The 25,764-nt window shown below is 34.9% G+C and overlaps 1 protein-coding gene across 3 annotated transcripts in view; it reads right to left on the minus strand.

The window, feature by feature from the left end:
• Window positions 1-986: 986 nt before the first annotated feature.
• The window catches only part of LOC124962933 (E3 SUMO-protein ligase RanBP2), a 64,263-nt gene continuing 39,485 nt past the window's right edge, over window positions 987-25,764 (minus strand). For 2 of the 3 annotated variants that reach the window (XM_047522169.1, XM_047522168.1), the window contains exons 20-30: window positions 20,531-25,340; window positions 19,880-19,957; window positions 15,943-16,113; window positions 15,255-15,347; window positions 14,752-14,930; window positions 6,663-6,867; window positions 5,474-5,575; window positions 3,446-3,591; window positions 2,329-2,602; window positions 1,878-2,212; window positions 987-1,500 (exon numbers count right to left, since the gene is read on the minus strand). In XM_047522169.1, coding sequence (XP_047378125.1) covers window positions 1,195-1,500; window positions 1,878-2,212; window positions 2,329-2,602; window positions 3,446-3,591; window positions 5,474-5,575; window positions 6,663-6,867; window positions 14,752-14,930; window positions 15,255-15,347; window positions 15,943-16,113; window positions 19,880-19,957; window positions 20,531-25,340 — 6,699 coding nt within the window. In that variant the 3' untranslated portion in view covers window positions 987-1,194. The remainder of the gene's footprint in view (window positions 1,501-1,877; window positions 2,213-2,328; window positions 2,603-3,445; window positions 3,592-5,473; window positions 5,576-6,662; window positions 6,868-14,751; window positions 14,931-15,254; window positions 15,348-15,942; window positions 16,114-19,879; window positions 19,958-20,530; window positions 25,341-25,764) is intronic. The other variant, XM_047522170.1, reaches the window with a different exon arrangement.

Genomic DNA, 25,764 nt, shown 5'->3' on the forward strand with positions numbered 1-25,764 from the left:
TATGTTCACTGAGAAGAACACAGAAGGGATGCAATATCCACAATTGGAATATATAAAATTTTGTGCTCTAATGAAATTCTTTGTAGTTCTATATTGAGTAAGCCAATAAAAACATCTTTCTTTAGCAGTTTGGTTACACTTCCTTTGACACAAACCATTTCTGTTGCGTATCAAACTTGTGAAAATAATGTGGCAATTTATATACAGACCTTTCTTTACTTGTCCTCTTACGTCTAGTACTAAAATGAACAGACAACTAGATGCACAAGTAATGAATGTTTAAAATGTCATGGCTATTATCAATTGTCACTTTATTTCTGCTACAAAATTCATCAGAAAAAGGTACTGCAACAATCTAATATAAAGCAAATCTTTAACCAAATAACATGGTATAGGCCTTTTGAAAATATTCATACTTTATCACAACAGCGACAAGGAAAAATTCAATTCTATCATCAGGACCAAGCTGAAGTTTTTGAGGTAGTAGAGACAGATGACAGAAAAGTTAAAAAAAAAAAAAAAAAAAAAACCTAAGGAAATATAATCAACTTGTTTCAAACGTAAAAATTCAATACCTTTTGAAAGGGCACAGGAAGCTACATATTTTAAGAAAAGAAGGTGCTCTAAAATTTAATTTGTGACTATACAGGAGGTGTAAAGATTATAGAAGAGCACTTTGGTTAATTATCTTCTGTGGCTCTATCCATTCATAAATGAGTCTCTATGCATAAAGGAGCTCACTGGTAGTTAAGATTACCAAATATATTTCAGATCTAAAATAAAATTATCCAAGTTGTGGTCCCTTTATTCAAATGGTAAATACATCCATGCAACAAGTTCAAATATCTTTAAAGGAACTAAAATTAAATTGCATATATCATATTCCTTCAATAGTCTGTGAAGTTCTATTGCTTATAACAAGATTAGTTATTATTCCATTTTAATACAGATATGTCAGGAGTACATAAACACAAGTACACCTGAAATACACCAGTGTTTAAACTTTTATTTCACACCATGCAAGGTCAATTATAACACATTAAAAAGTGACAACAGCTATAAGCTGCAATTTTACATTTATACATTGGAAACGTTCATTTTCAAAAGCTGAACATAATTACCATATTGTCTGTAACAGCTAAGCTTCAATTCAACTGCTTATACAGATAAAATTTACTATGAAAAACAATGATTTTATATCTGGCCACATTCTATGATACTAATTCTTCGACTAACAGATCCTTTGGGAGAACCAAATGATTCAATCTTTTTCACAGTATCCATGCCATCCCTAACAAACCCAAATACTACATGCTTAAAGTCCAAATGTTCTGCTTTGTTCAATGTTATAAAAAATTGAGAATTATTAGTATTCGGGCCTCGATTGGCCATAGAGAGTAAGCCAGGACCAGTATGTTTCACATCAAAGTTCTCATCTTCAAATTTATCTCCATAAATGGACTGTCCTCCTGTTCCATCACATTTTGTGATATCTCCCCCCTAAAAGAAAGATTTCAATTAATAGGAATCCTGAGTAAAACAGTAAATATACATAGAAGCTGTCACTATAGGGTAAATCCTGACCACCCAGTTTCCTTAAGAATGCAGTTTGAAATTAAATACTTATTTTTGAATGAAGATAAAAAATGAAAAGCTTTTTCTCCACCCTCAGGTTCCAGCATAGTTCAGGTGTTAAGAAATTTGGACCCCTTTAAGTTTGAAAGTTCTGGGCAGAATTAGGAAACCAGTGATGATGACAACTCTTATTTAGGAAAGCTAAAGAAATCTTAAGAAAAGTACATGTTGAGGTCAATTCCCCAAGTTACTGTGGTGTACATTCTTTTTGACTTCAGTTACGACAGGTAGTTAGTACTTACTTGGCAAACGAAATCTGGAATTACTCTGTGAAAAATGGAGTTCTTAAAACCAAAGCCCTTCTCTCCAGTGCATAGTGCTCTGAAGTTCTCAGCAGTTCGAGGAACAACATTTGAAAATAATTCCATGGTTATACGTCCCAGAGGTTCACCATCCGCACAAACATCAAAAAATACCACAGGATTTGTCTCCTTTGATAACTCTGCTGCCAGAGATACCTCTCCTTTCTGGAGTTTCAATAAATTTTGTTGACATTCTTCAAATTTTTTCTTAAAAGACTCAGCCATTTCTTTTGTTTTAAATCTCACTGCAAGTTGTTCCACTTTTGCTTCTCCATCTATTGGAAAAAGAAGTAACCAGAATATTAACATAACTTATAAATTGTTTTGTTTCTTATGGATTTTAGAAAAGTCCAAAAAAGGAGAGAAAATTGGCATTTAGTTAGAAACTCACCAGCATAATCTGAAGCAGTCCAAACTAAAGCATTATTTGAAACATTTAGGGGTTTTAATCCCATTGTTTTGGTGATAACATGGTTTGCACACACTTTAAACACCTGGTCTCTTCTCATTAGGATCCGATAGTAATTCTTCATTGTATGCCAAAGAATCTTTATATCTCCAACACCTCGCTCCTTCCACTGACTGACATCTCTATCCCACCTATACAGTTTGGCTCTCTCTTTAAACAAAATTTCTTCATCTTCTTCTCCAGATTTTACTTCTACCTATGAAAAAAGATGAACTCATCTGTAAGCTGATACTTATAATTCCATAACAAATTTCAAAAATCCAAAGTTTTAAACAGATTTTCCTTGTAAGGACATTAATAGATTTTCCTTTATAGGTTAAGAGGCTTCAAAAAGTTGCTGGTTCTTGAAAAGAAATATTAACTACTGACTGAGGTTGAAAAAATGACAAAATAATTTTCCTAAAACAACATTCTTGTTCAAAAACTATAAAAGGTTACTTTTTACTGAAATGACTTTGGCAAGTATGGAAATTACTTTATCCCCAGAATTACAGTATGAAAACGAACATGATATTCTAACAACATATGAAAAACATTATTTCTTCCCAACAATTGCATATACTAATTACAAAGCAAAATCTACATACAAACTTTAGAAAGAGGGCTCAGGTAAAGATCTGATAGAGCACTTGTATAGCATGTCTGAAGTCCTTGGGTTCAATCCCCAGCACCGCTAAAACAAAAACCAAGGGAAAAAACCAAAAGTATACTTAAAAGCTGAATGCCTAAGCCAGGCACAGTGGTACATGCTTATAATCGCAGTGACTCCAGAGGCAGAGGCATAAGGATTTCAAGTTTAAGGCCAGCCTTAGCAATTTAGTGAGAACCTAAGCAACTTAGCAAGACCCTATCTCAAAATAAAAAATAAGGGACTAAGGATGTGGCTTAGTGGCAAAGTACTCCGGGGTTAAACCCCCAGTACCAAAAACAAAAACCAAAAATGAAAAAAACAAAAACACTGACAAATTGATCCGGGGTAAGTTTTAAGCTTAAAATGAAAATTAAGTAATTAATAAAATTTTCATTCCCTGACATTTACCTCTGGTAATGACACTATTGGTTCAAAATGAATATCTTCACTATGAACTACTTCTTCATCACTACCATCTTCATCTTCACCAGCTTTACTGGTTGTCTGTGTTCCAAACACAGTTGCTCCAGTATTTGCCCATTGGAAATTTTTATCTGAGGAATAAATTAGGATATGTAAACCACATAATCTATTTGTTAAAGGTTTTTAAACTTCCAACAACCAATACATCTATTAAAAATGTTTAAAATAAGCCAGGTAGGGTGGCTGGGGAGGCAGAGGCTAGAGGACTGAAATTTCAAAGGCAGTCTCAGCAATTTGGTGAAGCTTTAAGTAACTTAGTAAGACTATGTCTTAAAATAAAAAAGACTGGGAATGAAGCTCAGTAAAGCATCCCTGGGTTCAATCCCAGAACCACCCTCATTCCCCCAAAAAGTTTAAAATATTCTAAGTTCAACTCACACACAAAACTGCAAGGAATTTATACTTGCAGTTACTATAACAAGCACATCTTAAATTAAAGCAAGAATTCAATACCCAAGAAAACAAATATAATAAATCTGATAATCTGCAATTAAACAAAAGAACTGAGAAAGTCAAAAGCTATTTCTGTGAAAAGACAAGCACACTGATTCCTGATTCCTGTCAAACCTTAAGAACAAAATAAATTAAGTAAAACAAAGTAAGAAAAGAGGTTAGTGAATGGAGAATGTAGTGGGCAAGGCTTATTTAAGTCTCCCTCCTGATGTTTTTCCTATTTTACACGTTAGTATGCAATTATGATACAGTACTTGGTTATACTGAGTAATAAGCAGCAAACACACCAATTTTCATTTGGCATTTTTTTGCAGATAACTGTACCCACTATGTTGCTATATCTGCTGACTTATTAACCCTTTTACGTTTTAGGTTATTAGGTTAAAACAAAAATAAAGAAACCTGTTAGCAGGGAAGCCACAAATTCTAATGTAACATCATATCCCAAAGTAGTTTACTGTTTCTACAAGTAGCAGAAGCTGTGAAAAAAAGTGTAACTATGTGGGGATAATAGTTATTTGAATTGCATTAATCATTTAAGCATATACCTTCAATAAAATTTATTCCATAAATCAAACATCTTATATAACAACAATTTAGATGGTTCACAGACATGAAATTTACATGATTTCACAGATATGAAAGACGTAAGAATGAGAAAAAATGAACAGCCTTATGCTAATAATCTTGTAACAATTAAATAATGAAATCATTTTTACAAATGTACTGTTTTATAGAAATGTTACCAAATGGATTAAAAATAGAAACATCACTGATAGAGACTGAGAAAAGCACATCATTTATAAACTTATTTTAGCACCATAAATTAGTACGACCGTAATACTAAGATCCAAATCATCTCCTTAAAAAATGCAGATTCCGGGATGGAGACATAATTTAGTGATAGAGGGCTTGCCTACCATGTGTGGGGCCCTGAGGTCAATCCCTAGCACTTTAAGAAGTGGGGGGGAAAAAGTAGATTCCTGATTCTTGAAGTATCAATGAATCAAATCTAAAAGTAAATATAGTTAAAAGAATAAAACATTACCAAAGTCAGAATTATTCCAAAACTGAAGAATAGTTCTGCATTTAAGGACAGGGAAGATCATTAGAATAATTTATACAAAATTTTTTTAAAAATTCTTATGGTTATATTATTATTAATGAAACTAATCAGGGTGTGGTCCCGCAGATCTAGAATCTCAGTGACTGGGAATGCTGAGACAGGAGAATCACAGGTTTAAGGACCGCCTTAGCAACTTAATGAAACCCTGCCTCAAAATAAAATTTTAAAAAGGGGTGGGCAATGTATGCTCAGTGATAGAGGACCCCTGGGTTCAATCCCCAATACAATCCATCAATCAGAGAAGTCCTTCATTATGAGAACACTTAATAAATGGGGAAGTGTTATTTTAATGACAACACTGTAACAAAGGACTGGTTCTTTAAGTTGCTTTTTGTTCTGTTAACATGATGATTAAAATAACTTCTTAATCTTACCTTTAGGACCAAAGGCAAAATCCCCAGAATTACTGGAAGCCAAATCTGCAAATGACAGTCCTGTACCACTTCCAAATCCAAATGAAACTGTTTTACTTTCCACTGACAAAAGAAAAAGAACAATTTACTCTTTCACTTAAGATGTTCTGAACATCAAAGATTTCCCCAGGAGTGAAAAAAGGACAAGATTTTCTATACTACAGGATAAAAGGGTTTAGCTTCTATATTTTGGTAAGTTGTATATTTTGGTAAATTTTACATCTAATTTTGAGCTTCTTCAGTAATATCAAGTTTACAGGTACTATTCACAATGAATCCAATACTATACCAAATGCAGGCCAAAAAATTAATGAGGTGGTGAACTATTAAGCTAGATCACACAATCACAGTTTCTGCTTTGTAAAAGTCTTTTACAAAAAGTTGCTGAATCAAGCAATGGAGGGGAGGATTTTAGAAAACACCTGTATAAAAAATGTTTTGTGTTTTGTATTATAAAAAAGCTCACAAAAACCTAATGTCTCATTTACATTTGATCATCAGAAGTTTGGGGTTATCTGAATTCTATGTGATCTCTGAAATCACAATGCCTTACTAATTCGTCTGAAAATGTAGAGGTTTTAGGTGCGCAATTACCTTCCTCTTTTTCCTCTTTTACCATAGGAAAACACTAAAGTGTCTATAAATGTAGTATTTGTGACTTATTTAGGACTCCTTTTGGGGAAAAAATCATGTACCATATATTATAAAGTAATACAATTTATAGAGACACTTCTTCCACCTCAAAAAAATAATTAGAATGGAAAAATGGGAAGAAAGCAATACCAAACATTAGTTACTATAATTGAATAATTTACCAACCTTTTAGGCTTATAAAAAAAAGAAATATAAGCTTGAGCAATACTATTAATACTAAAATAAAAACATTATCACAAAGAAAATCACCATGAAAGTAAACTATTATCTTTTATGTTCAGGCAAACAGGTCAAGAGTCACAATACTATGTAATCCCTATAATCACAGGTCTAACAATAAAGACACATATTTATTTTCTTTGTTGGCAAGGCAGTATGACTTTCCTTCTGAGTATTGCTGATATCTTATGCCCCCTTCGTATCTTTAAAAGTCTATCTTCTCAAACATACAGGTGTACTTTTATGTAATACATTATAGACACACATTAAGTTTTACCTTGGCTGGTAGATTCTGTATCAGTTTCCTTTCTAGTAGACAAATCTACAGGTTTGTCCACAGTTCCAGAGGAAACAGATGATGAACTTATAGGTTTGGTAATAGAATCAGATTCTTCAGATTTACAGAAAAATGCTGCAGTCACTTCAGTCCCACTTGTATACACACTGTCAGTTGTACTAGTTATTTCCTCACTCTGGGATTTCTGCACAGAGGAAGTAACAAAATATTATGCCATTAAATACTGTGACTTAAACCTCGCATGCACAAGGCCCTGGGTTCTAATCCCCAGCACCACAAGCAAAAAAAAAAAAAAAAAGGAGGTGTCACAATACTAGAGCTTAAACTATACCACAGAGCAATAGTAAAGACTCCCAAAGCACAAGAAATCAAAGCAAGAATCAATAAATGGGGTGGACTCAAACTAAAAATCTTTTACTCAGCAAAGGATAAAATCAATACTGTGAAAAAAGAGCCTACAGAGTGGGAGAAAATCCTTTTCTACACGTACTTCAGATAGAGCACTTATCTCCAAAATTTAAAAAGAACTTATAAAACTTTACACCAAAAATACAAAGAACCCAATCAATAAATGGGCCAAGGAACTGGACAGACACTTTACAGAAGAAGACATACAGGTGATTAATAAATATATGAAAAAGTGTTCAAAATCTCTAGAAATTAGAAAAATGCAAATTTAAACAACTCTAAGATTTCATCTTACTCCAATTAGAATGGCTATTATCAAGAACACAGACAATAATAGATGTTGGCGTGGATGTGGGCGAAAAGGCACACTTTTTCCCCACAATTGGCAACAGTAAATTGGTGCAGCCACTCTGGAAAGCAGTGTGGAGAATCCTCAGAAAACTTGGAATGGACCCCCCTTTTGACCCAGTTATCCCAACTCCTGGGTTTATACACCAAAGGACTTAAAATTAGCATACTACAGTAACACAGCCACATCAATGTTTATAGCAGCTCAGTTCACAATAGCTAGATTGTGGAACCAACCTAGATGCCCTTCAACAGATCAATGGATAAAGAAACCGTGGTATATATACACAATGGAATATGATTCAGCCATAAATAATAATAATATTATGGTATTTGCAAATAAATGGAATTGGAGAATATCATGTTAAGTGAAATAAGCCAATCCCAAAAAACCAAAGGCCGAATGTTTCCCCTGATAAGTGGAAAATGTTATATAATGGGGGGGGGGGGGGTAAGAGAAGAATGGAGGAACTTTGGATTATAGAGACTTTAGACTATGACAGGGAAGGGGGGATATGAAAAATGGTGGAATGAGACAGACATCATTACCCTATGTACATGTATGATTACACGAATGGTAGGAATCTACATCATGTACAACCACAGAAACAAAATGATGTACCCATTTGTGTACAATGAATCAAAATGCAGTCCGTAAAAAATTTAAAAAATAATTAAAAAAAAAAGTTGCTATTTCTTATAAAAAGAAAATACTGACTTACAAAAAGGATCACATAACCTGTTTTACAAGAAAGCGAGGACTCGGACTTCTGGACAAGATGTAATAAGCACACTTCACCCTTTCTCTCCCCAAACCTACAACTAGATGCCTGGACTGAAATATGCAGAGCAACTCTATAAGAAGCTCTGAAAGGTGGATAAATGTAGCAGACTTAAGTATCTTAGAACCAGATGGGAAATCTGGTGGTGACATCCATGTGGAATTTTTTTCTGTCTCTCCTATATCCCAGCCTGGTGTTACAATGGTTCAGTGAAGTAGAAGTGCCAATGGCACACACACCAAAGTCTCAAGCCAGTTCTCTTTGAACAGAGGAGGGAGTGGTCATCAAATGACTCATGTGTTGGAACTATCCAAAACAGACTTTAAAGAAGATATTGTGACAATATTCCAAGAAGTAAGGAGAGACACTCTTAAGTGAAAACAGACTTTCTCAGTAAAGAAGCGATTATAAAAAAGAACCAAATGGGAATTTTACAATGAAACCTATAGTAAGAGAAATAAGTTTTATAGACCACTTCATCCATCAACAGTAAAATACACATTCTTCAGAAGCTTACATGGAACATTTACCAAGAAAGACCATGTGCTAGGGCCCATGCTATGGTTCAATGGTAGAACACTTGGCTAACAAGCATAAAGCCCTTGGGTTTGCCACCCAGCATCACATAAAAAAGAAAAAGAGGTCACTTAAAAGAATAGAAAACACACAAAGCATACTCTCAAAGCAAAATGGAATTAAACTTGAAATCATTAACAAAAATATTCACTGGAAAAATTCCAAACTATTTGGAAACTGAACATAAATACATGTCAAAAAAGAAGTTTCAAGGGGCTGGGGAGATAGCTCAGTCAGTAGAGTGCTTGCCTTGTAAGCACAAGGCCCTGGGTTCGATCCCCAGCACCCCCCCAAAAAAAAAGAAGTTTCAAGAGACATTAAAAATACTTTTAATTGGATAAAAATAAAAATACAATTTATCAAAATTGAAGAGGTGCCATGAAAGCAAGGATGTGGACCATTTACAGCAATAATAAGTGCGTCAATTTCAAAAGATATAAAATCAAAATCTAAACTTCTATCTTGAGAAACTAGAGAAAGAAGAGCAAAATAAACCTACACCAAGTAGACAGAATTAAAAGATCAGAAACCAATGAAATGGGGCTGGGGCTATAGCTCAGTAGCAGAGCACTTGCGGGCATGTGTGAATAAGAAACTTATTAAATTTGATAAAGAACATCTACCAAAAAAATTGCAGTTAACATGATATTTAACAGTGAGAAACTAGCTTTCTTATTAAGAACAATAGCAAGGTATGAATGTTCCCTCATATCAGAAGATATATTAGGAATTCACAAGATACACTGAAATAAAAGGTATAAAGATATAAAGATTGGAAAGGAAAAAAATAAAACTGTCAATCTTTTCTGAGGATATGACTGTAAATGTAAAAATAAAAAAACAAAGAATACACAATTTCCTGGAACTGCTAAGCAATAACAAGATTACAAATTAAAAACTGAATACCCAAAGGTCAATTGCCAACTGGGTATGGTGTCACACACCTATAATCCCCAAAAGATTCAGAAAGCTGAGGTAGGATTGCCTGGGTAATTTAGCAGGACCCTGTCTCAAAATAAAAGTTTAAGAAGCAACAGTGATACAGTTTTGTGATAGAACACTTGCCTAGCCCACACAAAGCTCTTTTTTTCAATCCCTGGTACCACAACAATGGTACAACAATAAAATTTAATAAGAATTCTGAAGAATATTGAAATAATTTAAAAGGAAAATGAAAACTAATGAAAAATAAAATACAACTAAAAAGAAAATGATAAAAGTCTAACCATGGCAATTACATTAAATAAAATGTAAATTGTTTAAACACCAATAAAACATTATCCAATTAGATTTTTAAAGAAACTGCCAAAATTCAGTCCAAAGAAAATCATTGATATAGGTGGTTTAAAAAAAAGATTATAATACACAAATACACATATTAAACACAAAAATAAGATTGAGTTAATCTTTTTTACCAGATAAAGCATATTCAAGAAAAATAACAAGGGATAAAGAAGGATGATCAAGACAAAGGGGTCAAATTGTCACTTTTGAAATGGTAAAGAATGGGTTATATAAATACACCCCTTCGTAAAAACAAGAAAAACATTAATAAAGATGATCAAAATCAACTTCTTAACCAACTCTAGAAATTAACCAAAGAGGGACTGGGGTTGTAGCTCAATGGTAGAGCACCTGCCTAGCACATGTGAGGCAATGGGTTCAATTCTCAGCACTGCATAAATAAATAAGTGTCCACTGATAACTAAGAGATATTAAAAAACACAGCCCAACAACCATGTTATCAGTGGCAGACAGGGATGGGGATCAGGGATGTAAGAGAGGACTTTTCAGGACAGTGAAATCACACTGTAAGACACTATAATGGTGTACACATCATTCATTATTTGTCCAAACTCATAGAAAGTACAAGACAAGGGGGAAACCTAATGTAAACTATAAACTTTGGGTGGTGATGCATGAATACACATTTTATGATTGTAACAAATATGTCCCCATGGTACAGTATGTTAATGAGGGAGAACATGTCTATGTTGAGGGCAGGAGCTACATGGATATCTCTGGTACCTTCCTATAAACCTAAATCTGCTCCAGAAAGTAAAGTCTACTTTAAAAAAAAAAATTCACTAGAAGGGCCAACAGCAGATCTGACTGGCAAAAGAAATCAATAAGCTAGAGATAAATGAATTGAGATTATCTAGTCTGAGAAATCTAAAGAAAAAAAACAGTGAAGAAAACTCAACAAGGTTTCAAAGACCTACATGATAACCATCAAGCATACCAACATATGCATAATGGGAAACCCAGGAGAGAAAAGGATAAAATATTTGACTGATGGCCAAAAACATCCAAAAAGTCTTTATGAACTCCAGTACAGATACAATAAAAAAGATACACACTTAAATTCATCACAGATAAACTATCAAAGGCTAAATATTAAGAGAACTTTCTTGAAAGCAGAAAGCTCCTTCCATATAAGGGATGCTCAGTAAGATTAATAGAAGGGCTAGGGTTGTAGCTCAGTGGTAGAGTGCTTGCCTAGCATGTGTGAGGCACTGGGTTCGATTCTCAGTACCACATATAAATAAATACAATAAACATCCATCGACAACTAAAAAAAAAAATTTTTTTAAAGAATTAATAGAAAAGCCCTTTCAGAAATCAGTCAGAAAAGTGGGATAGGGCTGAGGTTGTGACTCAGTGGTACAGTGCTTGCCTAGCACATGTGAGGTACTAGGTTCGATTCTTAACACCACATTAAAAAAATAAAGTTATGTCTACCTACAACTAAAAAAAGAAAAACAGTGGGATTATATATTCAAAGTGCTGCAAGAACGTAAACCAAGAGTTTTATATCCAGCAAAACTACCATTTAAAAAAAAAGAGGAAAAATAAATAAATAAAAATTTAAAAAAGAGAAATTAAGGTATCACAAATAAACAGAAACTGAAAAAAAACTTGCTAGTAGACTTGTCCTATAAGAAGTACTAAATGAGTCCAGTAGGCTGAATTATAGATGGTAACTTGAATCCATACAGAGCTATAAAGTATGTAAGTAATAACTATAAGCAAAAAAAAATTTTTTTTTGGTAACTCCTTTCCCTGGCATTTTATAAGTCATAATTTGTAAAGATGCATTTTATAACAGTAATAGCAAACCAAACTTTACTGTTTTAACAGGCTAAAAAAAAAAAAGAAAATAGGGCTGGGGATATAGCTCAGGTGGTAGCAAGCTTGCCTTGCAGCACAAGTCCTAGATTTGATCCCCAGCACAGAAAAAAAAATTTAAAAGTAAAAAATATATTAAAAAAAAAAACCCAGAAAATATATCCTTCAAGTACACAAAAGCATTTTCCAAGATAGAGCCAATGGTAGTCTACAAAACAAGACTCAAGAGATTCAAAAGAACTGAAATCATACAAGGTACCTTCTCCAGCTTCAATGGAATAGCAGAAGGAAAATTTACAATATGTGGCAGTTAAATAACACACTACTAAATAACTAATGGGTCAAAGAAGAAATGACAAGGAAAAACAACATACTTTGAAATGAACAAAAACAAAAATTACCAAAACTTACTGAATACAGCTAGAGCAATGCTTAGAGAAAAACAAACCTATAAATGTTGAAAAACAAAAATCAAAGGCCAATAATCTCCACATCTTAAGAAGTTGGAGAAAGAGCAAATTAAATCCAAAGCAAGCAGGAAGAAGGAAACAAAAGAACAGAAAAAAATAGAGAATTTTGGAAAATCAACAAAGTTAAAACAAGAGATCAACAAAGTATGAGGGGCTGGGGTTGTAACTTAGTGGTGGAGTGGTTGCCTAGCATGTGCAAGGCACTGGATCCGATTCCTAGCACTGCATATAAATAAAATAAAGGTCCCCTGACAACTAAAACAATACTAAAAAAAAAAAAAGAAGTATGAGAAGTGAAATCTGATGAAAGGCAGGCAGTCACAATTATGCTTGATAACATTCTTGGTAACTGACAGAATAAGCAGACAAAAAAAATCATCAAAGATATGTAAGACCTGAATAACAGTATCAACTAATTTGACCTAATTAGCATTTATATAATACTCCACACACAAATACAGCAGACAACAAAATTCTTCTCAAGTGTACATGAAACAATCACGAAAACAGATCTCACTAAACTCAACTAAAATTATTCAAAACATCAATGAACCATAAACTAGCAATCAACAGCAATGATATGTGGAAAATCACCAAGTATTTTAACTAATGCACAGGTCAAGAAGAATGGCAAGGACAATAAAAAACCCTTAACTGAATGAAAAGCGAAAAGATCACCATTAAAACTCGTGGGATGCAGCTAAACAATGTTTACAGGGAAATTCTTACATTAAATACTTGTATAACAATGAACAATGTGGGCTTGGGTTGTAGCTCTGTGGTAGAGCGCTTGCCTAGCACAGTAAGGCACTGGGTTTGATCCACAGCACCACATTAAATAAATTAATTAAATTAAATTAAATTAAATAAAGGTTATGTTCTTTAAAAAATGGTCTTAATTTAAGCTTCTACTTTAAGAAACTAGAAATAGCTGGGCACAGTGGCACATGCCTGTAATCCCAGCAACTCGGGAGGCTGAGGAAAGAGGATCACAAGTTCAAATTCAGTCTCAGCTTTAATAAGACCATGTCGTTAAAAAAATATGAAAAAAGGTCTGGGGACATACCTCAGTGGTTAACAGTCCCTAGGTACCATCCCTGGTACCAAATAAATAAATTTAATTTAATTTAAATTTAAAAAACAAAGGGCTGAGGATATGCCTCAGTGATTAAGCGCCCTGAGTTCAAACCCTGGTACAAAAAAAAAAAAAGCAAAATAAGCCCAAGGCAAGAAACACATAATAAAGAACAGAAATCAATAAAATTTGACACAGAAATCAGAATAAATATCAATGAAGGCAAAATCTGTTTCTACTGGTGGATGGGAAAAAGTACTCATGAAACTGATGAACCTCTAACCAGATTAACCAAGAAAGCACAAAGAAGACAGAAAATAGGATATGCCTATACTGAACTTACAGACATTAAAAGACTAAAGAGAAATTTAAAGGAACAGCTCTACACACACACAAATTTGACACCAATTCCCTGAAAGACACAAATTATCAAAATTCACTCAAGAACTAGTAGAAGAACTGAATAGATACCCTACAGTTCTCTATTCGTTTACTGTATTTTTAAAAAAAATCTTCACAAAACTTCATGCATCTGATTCCTCTAGTAAAAACTGCTGATCATTCAAGGAGAAATGGCTACAAGTTAACACAATCTCTTTCAGAAAACAGCAGTACCAGAAATATTTTTCAATTCATTTTATGATACTAGTATTAACTCTTATATGGAAGCTAAAGATAATACCAGAAAAAAAAAAAAACTACTGACCAATACCCCTGATAAATATAAATCCAAAAGTTGTAACAAAATTTACTCAAATCTGAATGCATATAAAAATTATAATTAAAATACCATGATTGAGGCTTATTCCAGGAATGTAATGTTGGTTTCCTGAACATTCAAAAATCAATATCCTTCATAGATTTAATAAAAAGTTCCATGATTGCAACAATAGATGGAGTAAGAAAATTTGACAAAAATGAATATCTATTTTAGGTAAAAACTCAAAACTCTGGGTGATAATGTCTCAGTGTGGGTGATAATGTCTCAGTGTGGGTTAATCATAACTTTCCATAGACATTTTAAGAATTAGCTTGTTCACATCTTCAAAGAATCCTGGTGAAGTTTTGACTGGCACCCTTAAATCTATAGCTCAATTTTGGGAAATCTAATATCTTAAGTATTGTGCAAGTACCAATTCATAAATAATATGCCTCTCCACTTAAAGATTCACTCTATCTGATAGCCACACCCATCATTACCATTTGCTAAGAACATTCTACTGCTTACTACATCAACAAAGTCAATGGAACCAAAAGGAGAACAATGAAGACATTCTTACCTGAGCTTCCTGAACTTTTTGAAGCTCTGACTGAAAGTCTTCCCCATTTCCATTGTCCTCATCAGTATCACTGCAGACTCCACAAAAAAATGTAGGTGGGAGCTTTAATGAATCTGCTTTTGCTTTCTCTTCAACTGTTGGCTTCTTTTCCCAAACAATAACACATTCTTTCTCATTATCTGAAATATCCATACAACACATGCAAAAGAAAAGATAAAATTAGATGAAGTCCAACTACTCTACAACAATGATCAGCTTTTCACTGGGCCTCAGTGTAATCCAAAGATCCAGATAACAAGACCTATGAATACTAATGGAGAACAAGGATCACCAAGAGACCCATGTTTTTATGTAGCATTATTTTTGAAATATTTTAAATCACCAGGAACAAGGATATGTTAAATAAATAAAATTGATTATTACTGATCATCAGATCAGGAGGTTCCTTTGAAATAGATGATTTGTTTTAAAAAAGTCTAATTAGTCATTTAAACTTAACATACCTGCTAGATTTTCTTCTAATGGCCTATGTTTTTCTGAGTCATCGAGATAGAGTTTTCCATTAAGTTTCTTGACAGCCATTTCAAAATCTTCATCTTAAAGTAAAAACAAGTATTTCTAATAATTACTTTCAAGGGTTTTCCAAGCCACAAACCTAGGAATTATCTCCAACTTCATTCTTTCCTTCATTCTCCATATGCACACAGTCCATTTTGCCAAATGGAAATCCCTAAGGCCTCTCCTGCTGTTGGAGCTTTCACTTGTACTCTACTCATGTTTGAGCTGCCTTGCTATCACTTTAGTACAGCTTCTAATCTCCTTTTCCCACAACCCAATCCTCTACACCACAGCCCAACTGATTCTATTGGATCTTTCTGAGCATGTAAGTGCCCTGCTTAAAAGCTCTGATATGCATACAGTTTTCCATCATTGGAACCCTAAGAGCTCTGGAAAATTATTACTTTCAATTCCCTCAAAACACCTGCCCAGCACATGATAGTCAACCAAAATTTGCTTGTTTAATATCATTCTTCTGATCATTCTATCTACTATTTACATATTTAAGTCAAATATCTACCTGTAAGGAAAGCAGTGGTAAGTTCTAAAAGTCAGGTTTAAAATAATTAAACCATACTCCCAATTACTAAAATTAGCAAAACCAGCATGCTTTTAAAACAACAAAGGATTTACCATCCTCCTCCTCTTCACTAACATAATCTGGTTTATTCTTATAGCAAAAGAAAGTTGGAGGAAGTTTAAGTTTGGTTGCAAGTGCTTTTTGTTCAGGAGTAGGGGTTAGTTCATAAACAATGAGGACATCATCATCTGAGGGAGGATCTTCCAGTTTTTTCTTCTCTTTTGCTGTAACACAAGTAAAAAAAAAATGATAAAGACAAAGTACTGAATAACTGTTAACATCAACATTCCAACTAAAAATAAAGATCACAGAATTCGTCTATAGGTTAAAACAGCATACAGATAAAAACAAATATTTTGGTGCAGACAAAGCTCACAATTATCATAAATTAGAAATAGCAGCCTCATTTAGTGGTCTACCAAAACCTTTACAAAATCTATTTTAAAAATATTATTTTACTTACTATTCATTGAAAAGAAACTATTTCCATAATTTAAAAAGTCCTCTTCCCATGACTACATTTAGCATACTATAGTACAGCAAATTATCCATGCATTTCTATCAAATGAAAAAAAAAAACTTAAATATATTTTAAACAAAGAGTAGTATGTGTATGAAACTAATCCAGAGTCAATCTTCATTAGTTCTTATAAGGAAACTTAACAATTGCCAAGGATGGCAGGTGACTGAGTTGCATCCAGTTTTCCATTCAATTTCCAGGGTGATACTAGACAAAATTAAATAAAAACTGTCATCCTAAGGGTAGTTAATAATGAAAGAACCCAAGAAAATTTCTATGACTGAAAATAAAAACTGTTCCCCCTCACCCCACTACCCACCAACAAACAGGGCAAAAAAATAGGGAAAAAAAGGAGTATTTTTAAAAAAAACTTTTTTTAGTGGTTGATGGACCTTTATTTTTTAAATTTATTTATATATGATGCTGAGAATCAAACCCAGTGCCTCACTCTACCACTGAGTCACAACCCCAGTCTGGAAAAAAGGGAATTTTTTGTGTAATCTGTTCTGGTCTATAAAAAAAAATTTTTTTTGACTGAAGAAAAATATAACTTAGTCAATCAAGGAGCATGCCATGTACACAATGGTGCTAGAAAACATTCTCTAGAGCCATGCTGTCCACTATGACAACCTAGCCACATGTGGCTATTTAATACTTAGAGAGGTAGCTAATTCAAACTGAGATGAGCTATTAGTGTAAACATTCATAATAGACTATTGACCTGGAATGAAAAAAAGATTATGAAATATTTTACTAATATTTTATGATTAGAAGTTGATAATTTGGACATATGGATTAAATCAAGTACAGTATTAAAACTGATTTAATCTTTTTTTAACCACCTGTTTATTTTATGTTACTAGAAAAATCGTAAGTTACACATATAGACCATGTTTTATTTCAGTTGGATGACACTTCTAGAGTTCCTCCTTTTACCATGTTAAACTTGCCCCACTCCTTCATAACAAAGAAAAACTTAGTATCAACTTCTTAGCCAGGGATAGTAAAGAAACACTGTAAAATAGATTCTTATTTCGGTTCTGCTATTAGCTTGAAAAGAGGCCTCTGGTAAATCAGAGAGCCTCTCTTGACCTTTGTTTCCCATGTCTAAAGTCACATTTCTAAGGTCTTTTGGAACTATGACCAGATTCCAAACAGAATGAGGTTTTCTGTGTCCTACAGTAGCATATTAAAAGGTTTGCTCTTAGACCAGGGATTCTTAACATAGAGTTCACAAAGACTACCACTTTTTTATGACATCCATACTGTTCACATAATTCCCCAAAGATTGCATTTTCTAAGAGCTGTCTTGGCTAGCAATAATTGGTCACTTCAAAAATGAGGGCTCCGAAGCCGGAAGCAGCTGCGGCCCTAGCTCGGGAGACATGGCAGTGGTTAAAGCTCTTGTGGCATTATCCTTCACTGGGGCTTCTGGGCTGGGATGTGCCTTGGAGGATTATGGTACTTACTGGCCCTTGTTCATCCTTTTCTTATGCCGGGAAGTGCCTTGGAGGATTATGGTGCTTACTGGCCCTTGTTCATCCTGATTTTCCACGCCATCTCCCCCATTCCTCATTTCATCGCCAAGAGTCACATATGACTCTGACGCAACCAGTAGTGCCTGTTGGGAACTCGCGTGTTTCTTCACTACTGGGATTGTTGTTTCTGCCTTTCAATTTCCTGTTATTCTTGCACGTGTGGCTGTGATCAAATGGGAAGCCTGTGGCCTTGTGCTGGCAGGCAATGCTGTCATTTTTCTTACAATTCAAGGTTTTTTCCTTGTATTTGGAGGAGGAGATGATTTTATCTTGGAGCAGTGGTAGCACTTTATTTTGATAGAGAGCATTGTATTCCTTAAGATTTGTACTCTATGTATATGCGTGTACATGTGGCATTTTACTATGGGATTTTTAATATGCTGGTTTTTTATACCTTTATATCATGATGATTTTAAGGAAGACTTTCTAAGTAAAATATTAGTTTTATTCCTAAATAATGGACTGCTGCTTTTACTGAAGTTGAATTATGCTCTCAAAGTGTTTTTAACACAGTCTTTTAGACAGCTGCTCACTTGTGCAGGGCATCTAAACCTTTGTGTGGAGGTGTGCTTAGGTAGGTGAAAACACTGAAGTAGGTCTCTTATGGTCCAGAAAAACAGCTCTCTCTGTGTTGTAGACCCTTGCTTCTTGGAATGTGGTCCATAGACCAAAAGTATCAGCATCTCCTAGGAGCTTATTAGAAATGCAGAATCTGAAGTTCCTTCACCGCTACTCAGACCCAGTGCATTCTGATGAGATCCCAGGTGAATCATATTCACACTAGAATTTGAGAAACTTTGTTGGAGAGGAGTAAACGTTATACCTAGCTTCCTTGTCTTCCCCTTAGATGGATCACTTACCCCCTCTGGGTGTCCTGCTCATTTGTGGGGGGGGGGGGGGGTGTCTCATCTGACCTTATGTTTAGGAGGAGTTCAGACTCTATTTAGTGTTTGTGAAATGTTCCAAACTGTAATATATGGGCTGTGATCTTAGTAATCAGCACACCCTTCATGTGTTGGTGTGATGTTGGGACCAGAAGAGAAAAGTGATATCTAAAAGAATAATATGCAATGTTGTTTTTGACCCTATGCATGATTTTATGTTCTCAATATTCTGTGTACATATAGAATTGTTAAAGTTGTTGTTTGCAATATTTACATTGGGAAAATTATTTAGATACTTTGTAATTTTAACTGGCATTTTTAATCATGACACTTGAACTAACTGTATTATAATAAATTTCACTTTTAACACACAAGTGAAGTTTAATGTTAAAACTTAAAAAAAAAAATTGAGGGCTCCAATAATCAAGGACTTTCACTCTATCACTGTAGTTTTAGGTGCTTAAGATGTGTTACTAGACAGTAATGGTGAGTACTCATTTACCTGACCTTGCTTCTGAAGGTCTTTTAACAGATTCTTCCTTCCTGTTCTACTATAATAGCAACAGTTACTTCTGCAAATGATCTGTGCTACACATATAAACCACAGGCTATAGAATGGTGGCTGTCAAAAATAATTAAATATGCTACTTTCCCAAACCACATACAAAAAGAAATTCTTAAAAGACTGAATACATGCTGCTGCCATCACATTTGAATATTGGCAGACATTAGCGGCTGAAGATAAGGGTTAGATAAAAACATAAGCAGAGCTGAAAATAACAAAGCAATAAAGTAGAAAGCAGCAAAGCAAAACAAAACAAAAAACCAAAACCAATGTGCAATAATGGCAACACATATAGCACTCAGGTACATTTTTAAAAACAGCATTTAAAGGTATTATATTACCAGTCAAAAGGTATTTTGCTTAAAATGGCATTCTGAAACATGCACATTGTAGTGTTAAGTACTTAATTTCATACAGCCACAGTTACTTCGCTAAGGATTACCAGCTGCTAGCCACCTCATACTGAGAATGCTAGCTCTATACCTTTGCTCTCAGTCTGTGAGGAAGGGGTGCTGGTCCAAAAGGCCATTGGATTAGACTTAAATAAGCTAAAATTAAATCCTAGAAAATAAAAGTTTTTTAAATTTTCAACATTTTGGAATACAAAATGAGTATGATTTTAAAATATAAAAAGCCAGAGTCCTTCAATTTATTCCAATCTGGTTTTTCTTCTTATTTACTTATTCCAGTACTTTTATTCTTTGCTCATTTAATAAATGGCAGTCAGACTAACATAATGTGTGAACATCTCAATATCATGAGCTTTGAGTAGTGACAATAATACACTCAAGAATGAACACTAAAAAAATACTCAAGTTAATGCTCATGATTTAAATTTTTGAGTCTTTATACTTTATTTTTTCTGCTCTGCCCTCACATGATACGTTTATCTTCCAGTTATTAATATTTCTTAAATAAGTGACAATCTGTTATTGTTTGAATACTCACGGGTGAATTCATTTAGGGAGAAAAAAGTCTGATCAAATATGCTCTGGGTGTTCGCAAAGCAATGTTTATGACCCAACTTTTACTAGAACATCAGTGTCCTACAAAGAGTTTGCATCAAGATGAACATTAAAACCAAACACACAAACAAAAACAAGTTGTGTTTAACTTTACAGACTAAGTACTTACCCTTTTCTGGCGTTTTAAATGTATAATTAGTTGAAGACTCTTCCTTTGGAAAGGAAGTAAGAAGATTTTTGACTTTGCCATTTGAAGATTGTTTGATATCAGGGTTCTGAGACAGTTCACATTTGTTAGGTTCTACTTTTCTTTCAGATCCACTCTGGACTACTGTACTGGTTTCACTATTGTGGTTTTTCAAAGGTGCATTAAAACTAAATCCAAACAAAGACCCAGTGGCTGAACTGTTGCCAAATGCAAATGGTTTTGATTTTTCACTACTAAAAATGCTTTTCACAGACTCTGAACCAAATACAAACTTCGGAGGAGAAACCACAGCTTTTGTTGTTGTTTCAGATGTGCTAGATACTTCTGCAACTTCTGATTTTGCATCTGCTACATCATCACCCTGTATTAAATCTGTCCTTTCTCTTGTGGTTTCTTCCAATACAGCTACAGCAATTTTGCCACATGGTGACTCTCTAGGAGTGCCTGAACGAGAAACATGAGGTGTTATCAAAGAACCTTTTTCTTGGGCTGTTTTTGCTTCATCAAAAATTTTCTTAAAGGAATCTGCAACATCCTGTAGTTTAAAACGGACAGCTAAATGTTCTACTTTTCTTTCTCCATCTGCAAAATCACAAGCAGTCCACACCCATACTCTTTCTGTCCCTTTCATATTTTGTAAAGTCATGTCTGGAGTTATTCTGTGATTGGCACAAAGCTTTAATACCTGGTCTCTTCTCATCACTATGCGAACTTGCTTATTATCATAATTCTGTAAGATCTTTATATCACCAATGCCCCTTTCTTTCCACTGACCAACATCTTTATCATATCTATAGAGTTTTGCTCTGTGACTAAAAACAACTTGTTCATTTTCCTCACCACTGGATACTTGAATGAGATCAGGTAAAGGTACAACAGGTTCAAAGTACTGTCCATCTCTCTCTTCTTCTTGAGTAACATCAGATTCTTCATCAGTGCCAACTGAGGTCCCACTTTGATTCAACTTGGCAGGAGACTTAGACGGGCTCAATGCAGATTTAAAACTAAAGTTAAATCCTGTTGTTGATTCACCAAAGCGGAAAAGGTTTTTCCTCACAGGGCTGCTTGCCAATGGAGAAGCATGTACTGAGCTACTGCTTACACTATCATCCAAAGCATCCTCCCTTAAGTCATAGTTATCCCACTCTAAAGTGGGTCCAGTGTTTTCAGGATTTGGTTTGACTGTTGTGTCTGAAGTACTGGTAGCATCTGTACTTGGACTCTTATTCTCTTCCTCAGGGACTTTTGTTTGATCATTTGTCAAAAATGTTTTGAAATCTTTCAGTCCACTCTTCATTTCCTCAGCTCTCTGTATTAATTTGGCAGCTCTGCCAGTATCTACAAGTTTATGGGGAGTTTGAAGTGGAATATCTAAAAGAAGTCGCTGGCACTCTTCAAATTTCTGCTTGAATTCTTCAGCTAACTCTGGTGTTTTAAATTTTGCTGCCAGTTGTTCCAGTTTGGCATCACCATCAGAGAAATCACTAGCTAACCACATCCATGCTCGATCTGATCCTGAGAGAGGCTTGAGGTTCATCGTAGTTGTTATCCAGTGATTGGCACATACTTTTAATACTTGTTCCCTTCGCATCAGCATTCTTAGTTTACCATTGACTTCATTTTTGAGAATTTTTAAGTTCCCCAAACCCCTTTCTTTCCACTGACTTATCTCAGCATCAAACCTAAATAATTTCACTCGCTGTGAATACAGAACTTTTTCATCTTCTTCTCCTGTTACAAGTTCCACTTTTTCAGGCATCTGTACTACTGGTTCAAAATGGATGTCATCACTGTCCTCAGTCTTGTAGGCATCATCATCTTTCTCAAGATCAGCAGAAGTGTTGGCTTTTTCAGCCACTTTGCCACTTTGTGATGAGAATAATTTTTCTCCAGCACCTGAAAATCCCTTAAAATTAGGGTCTTTCTTGCCAAATTGAAATCCTTCTCCTGAAGTTGATTTTGCAAGATCTGCAAAGGTAAAAGTGCTGCTTGTTTGACCAAAAATTACACCACTGCTATTCTTCTGACTATGAACATCCTGAGCCTGGGAACTGGTGTCATTTTCAAGGTGCTTTCCACTCTTCTTCTCTTGATTTCCCTGTTCTTGAATGCCAAATTTAAACCCATCAGCAGACACAGGGATGGAAAAGCTAAATCTTTCTTTTATTGACTTAAATTCCATATTAGAAGATCCCTGAAATGTAAATGAAGGTGTAGTTTCTTGATCAGCATGCCCAAATTTAAATCCTTGCTCTGTAATGCCAAATTTAAAAGTTTTTTCTGGAAAGTTACTTTTAAATCCTGTTCCCATCTGACTTTCAGAAGACTCATTTAACTTCGTTTTTGAGCCCACTGTGAAAGCTGAAGGAGCTTCTGCAACAGGTCTGTGAGCTGGTTTAGCAGTATCACAAGTGACACATTTTAAAGAAGTACCCTCATTTTGTACAAAGCAAACACTACAATCCCAGTGTCCTTCCTTTTTGGCAAACATTGCTTCAAAACCATTCTTTGGAGCCTTGCTTGCCTCTGAAGAGGCAGGTGCTGTAACAGCAGATGTAGGCTGATTCTGTTTATTTGGATTCTGACAAGCAATACATTGGGTAGCACTTGCTTCATTTCGTACTAAGCATAAACTGCAATCCCACTGTCCATCCTTCTTGGTGAACATTCCCTCAAATCCACTCTTTGGAGCCTTGCTTATCTCTGAAGTACCAAACTTGAAAGAAGCAGGAGCTGGAACAGCAGAAGTGGATGTACTAGGCTTAGCTGGATTCTGACAAGCAATACATTTTGTAGTATTTGCTTCATTTCGCACTGAGCATGAACTGCAGTCCCACTGTCCTTCCTTTTTAGCAATCATGTCCTCAAATCCACTCTTTGGAGTTATACTGATCTCTGAAGTACCAAACTTAAAAGAGGCAGGTTCTGAAACAGTAGTAGTAGATAGACTCTGTTTTCTTGGATTCTGACAAGAAACACATTTTGTAGAGCTTCCTTCATTTCTTACCAAGCAAACACTGCAATCCCACTGTCCTTCCTTTGCAGAAAATACAGATCTGAAATCACTGTTAACAGACTTAGGAAGCTCTCCCTGGCTGAATTTAAAAGAAGTTTGATGAACAAATGAAGAGCCAGTTTTGTTAGCAGACTTTGTATTCTGACATGCAATGCACCGAGACACAGTAGGTTCATTTCTTACTAAACAAATACTGCAGTCCCAGTGGCCTTCTTTCTTGGGAGTCATCAATGAAAATCTATCTTGAGCATTTTCTGGGCCAGTTTTAGGAGTGGAACCAGTTTCTACTAATGATGAACCTATGATTTCATTATTACTTGGGTTTAGATTTTGGCATGATACACATTTCTTAGCAGCTGCAACATTCTTTAATGAGCAGCTGTTACAATGCCACCAAGAGCCTTCTTTCTTTGCAACTTGAAATTCAAAATTCAGGTTTCCAGCATCAGATTTGCAAATATCCTTATTCTCATGACTTACAGGTTCTTTCACAATTCTGATGGTCTGATTTGATGCTTTGGTTACATTTGTTCCTGAGGTTTTTAAAATGTTCTGGGCTTCTTCAAACTTACACTTAAAAAGTGTTGCTTCCTCAGGAGTTTTGAATCTAATAGCAAGCTGTTCTGGTTTTGGCAACTCATCTGCATAATCAAGGGCATGCCATACAAAAGATCTGTCTGATCCAGCATTTGGTGTCAGTTTCATATCTGGACTGATGTAATGATTTGCACAGATTTTCAATACTTGTTCTCGTCTCATTAGAAGGCGAATTTTACCAGACATTTTATGCCTTAGTATTTTTACATTGCCTATCCCACGTTCCTTCCATTCTTTGGATTCTCCATCAAAACGGAACAATTTTGCACGATTGCAAAAGAATTCTTCTTCATCTTCCTCACCTGTTTTTACTTCAATCTTATCAGGAAGTGGTACCACAGGCTCAAAGTGAGGGCCATCATCATCATCATCCCCATGGGCACTTCCTCCATCTGTTTCATGATTCTTATTTGTCGGTTCTGGAGCAGGTGCTCCAAATATAGATTTCCCTGGACCATGGAAAGTAAACATTTCATCACTTCGACGAAAACCAGAACTCTTTTGCTGATTTGGTCCCATGTTTTCTGTAAATGAGATTCCTGAAACATTTTTACTTCCAAAACTGAATGTATTTCGAGGCCCAATAGTTTGACCAGGAACTGGTTTTGGTCCACTATAGCCATCTCCTTGTAAAGGTTTATCTGAAGTAAGGAGACCTAAAAGGCTTTCACTATTACCATAAGGTGTAGAAGTGGGTTGAGTCACAACCTGTGGTGAAGAAAATGTGAAGTCACCGTCATTTGATTTGAAATTTGAGTTAAATTTAAAAGGAGTTGGCTGCGTTGTATGTGCTGGTGTTGTCAAAGATGGCCGTATTCCTTCACCCGGCATGGGTTGAACAAAATTAGTTTTTCCAAATTCTATAACCTTAGAATCTGCAGATCTTGAAACATGAGCTGCAACCGGAGGTTTTGTGAAGTACCCTGGTTCTGGTAAAGGGGGATTTGTGCTTGTCTGCTGAACATTGTAATTAAAGTAATCATCACCCCTGGGCGACAGAATTCCTGTTGCAGGAGACTCAAAACGCAATGGAGGACCATACATTTCCTGAGAGAACATACAAGCAGATGAGCTTTGCACTGGTGGTGTGTGCATCTGTTGTGAATAGGCATAAATATGCTGCTGGGGTGGAAGCCTATTCATGCCATACACTGGACCCTAAAAGAAAAAAAATTAAAAACATTTTGTAGATTATCTAAAAAACTACAGAACTAGATACAAATCACTTCTCACAACTTCAAACATGAGAATTAAGTGAAGAAGATATCATTAGAATGCACAGCACTTCATTAAGAGACTATTACTACAGATACTTTCATGTATACTTGACATAATGAAAATTAACAAAAGCATCCTAAAGATCTACATCTATAATAGAATATCTTCTTCATTCTTAAACAATTTCTCAAATGATATCAACAATATTGATGAAGACTAATATTTATGGAGTATTTATTAATGTGCCAACTGAGCACTGTTCTGAACACTTTATCTCATTTTAATATCGTCAAAAACCTATGAACTAAGATATTAACTTATCCTCATTTTACATATGAGGCATATGATGTAGAAAGGTTAAGAA

This window comes from Sciurus carolinensis, chromosome 13 (assembly GCF_902686445.1).
Source record: "Sciurus carolinensis chromosome 13, mSciCar1.2, whole genome shotgun sequence".
Taxonomy (NCBI): Eukaryota; Metazoa; Chordata; class Mammalia; order Rodentia; family Sciuridae; genus Sciurus; species Sciurus carolinensis.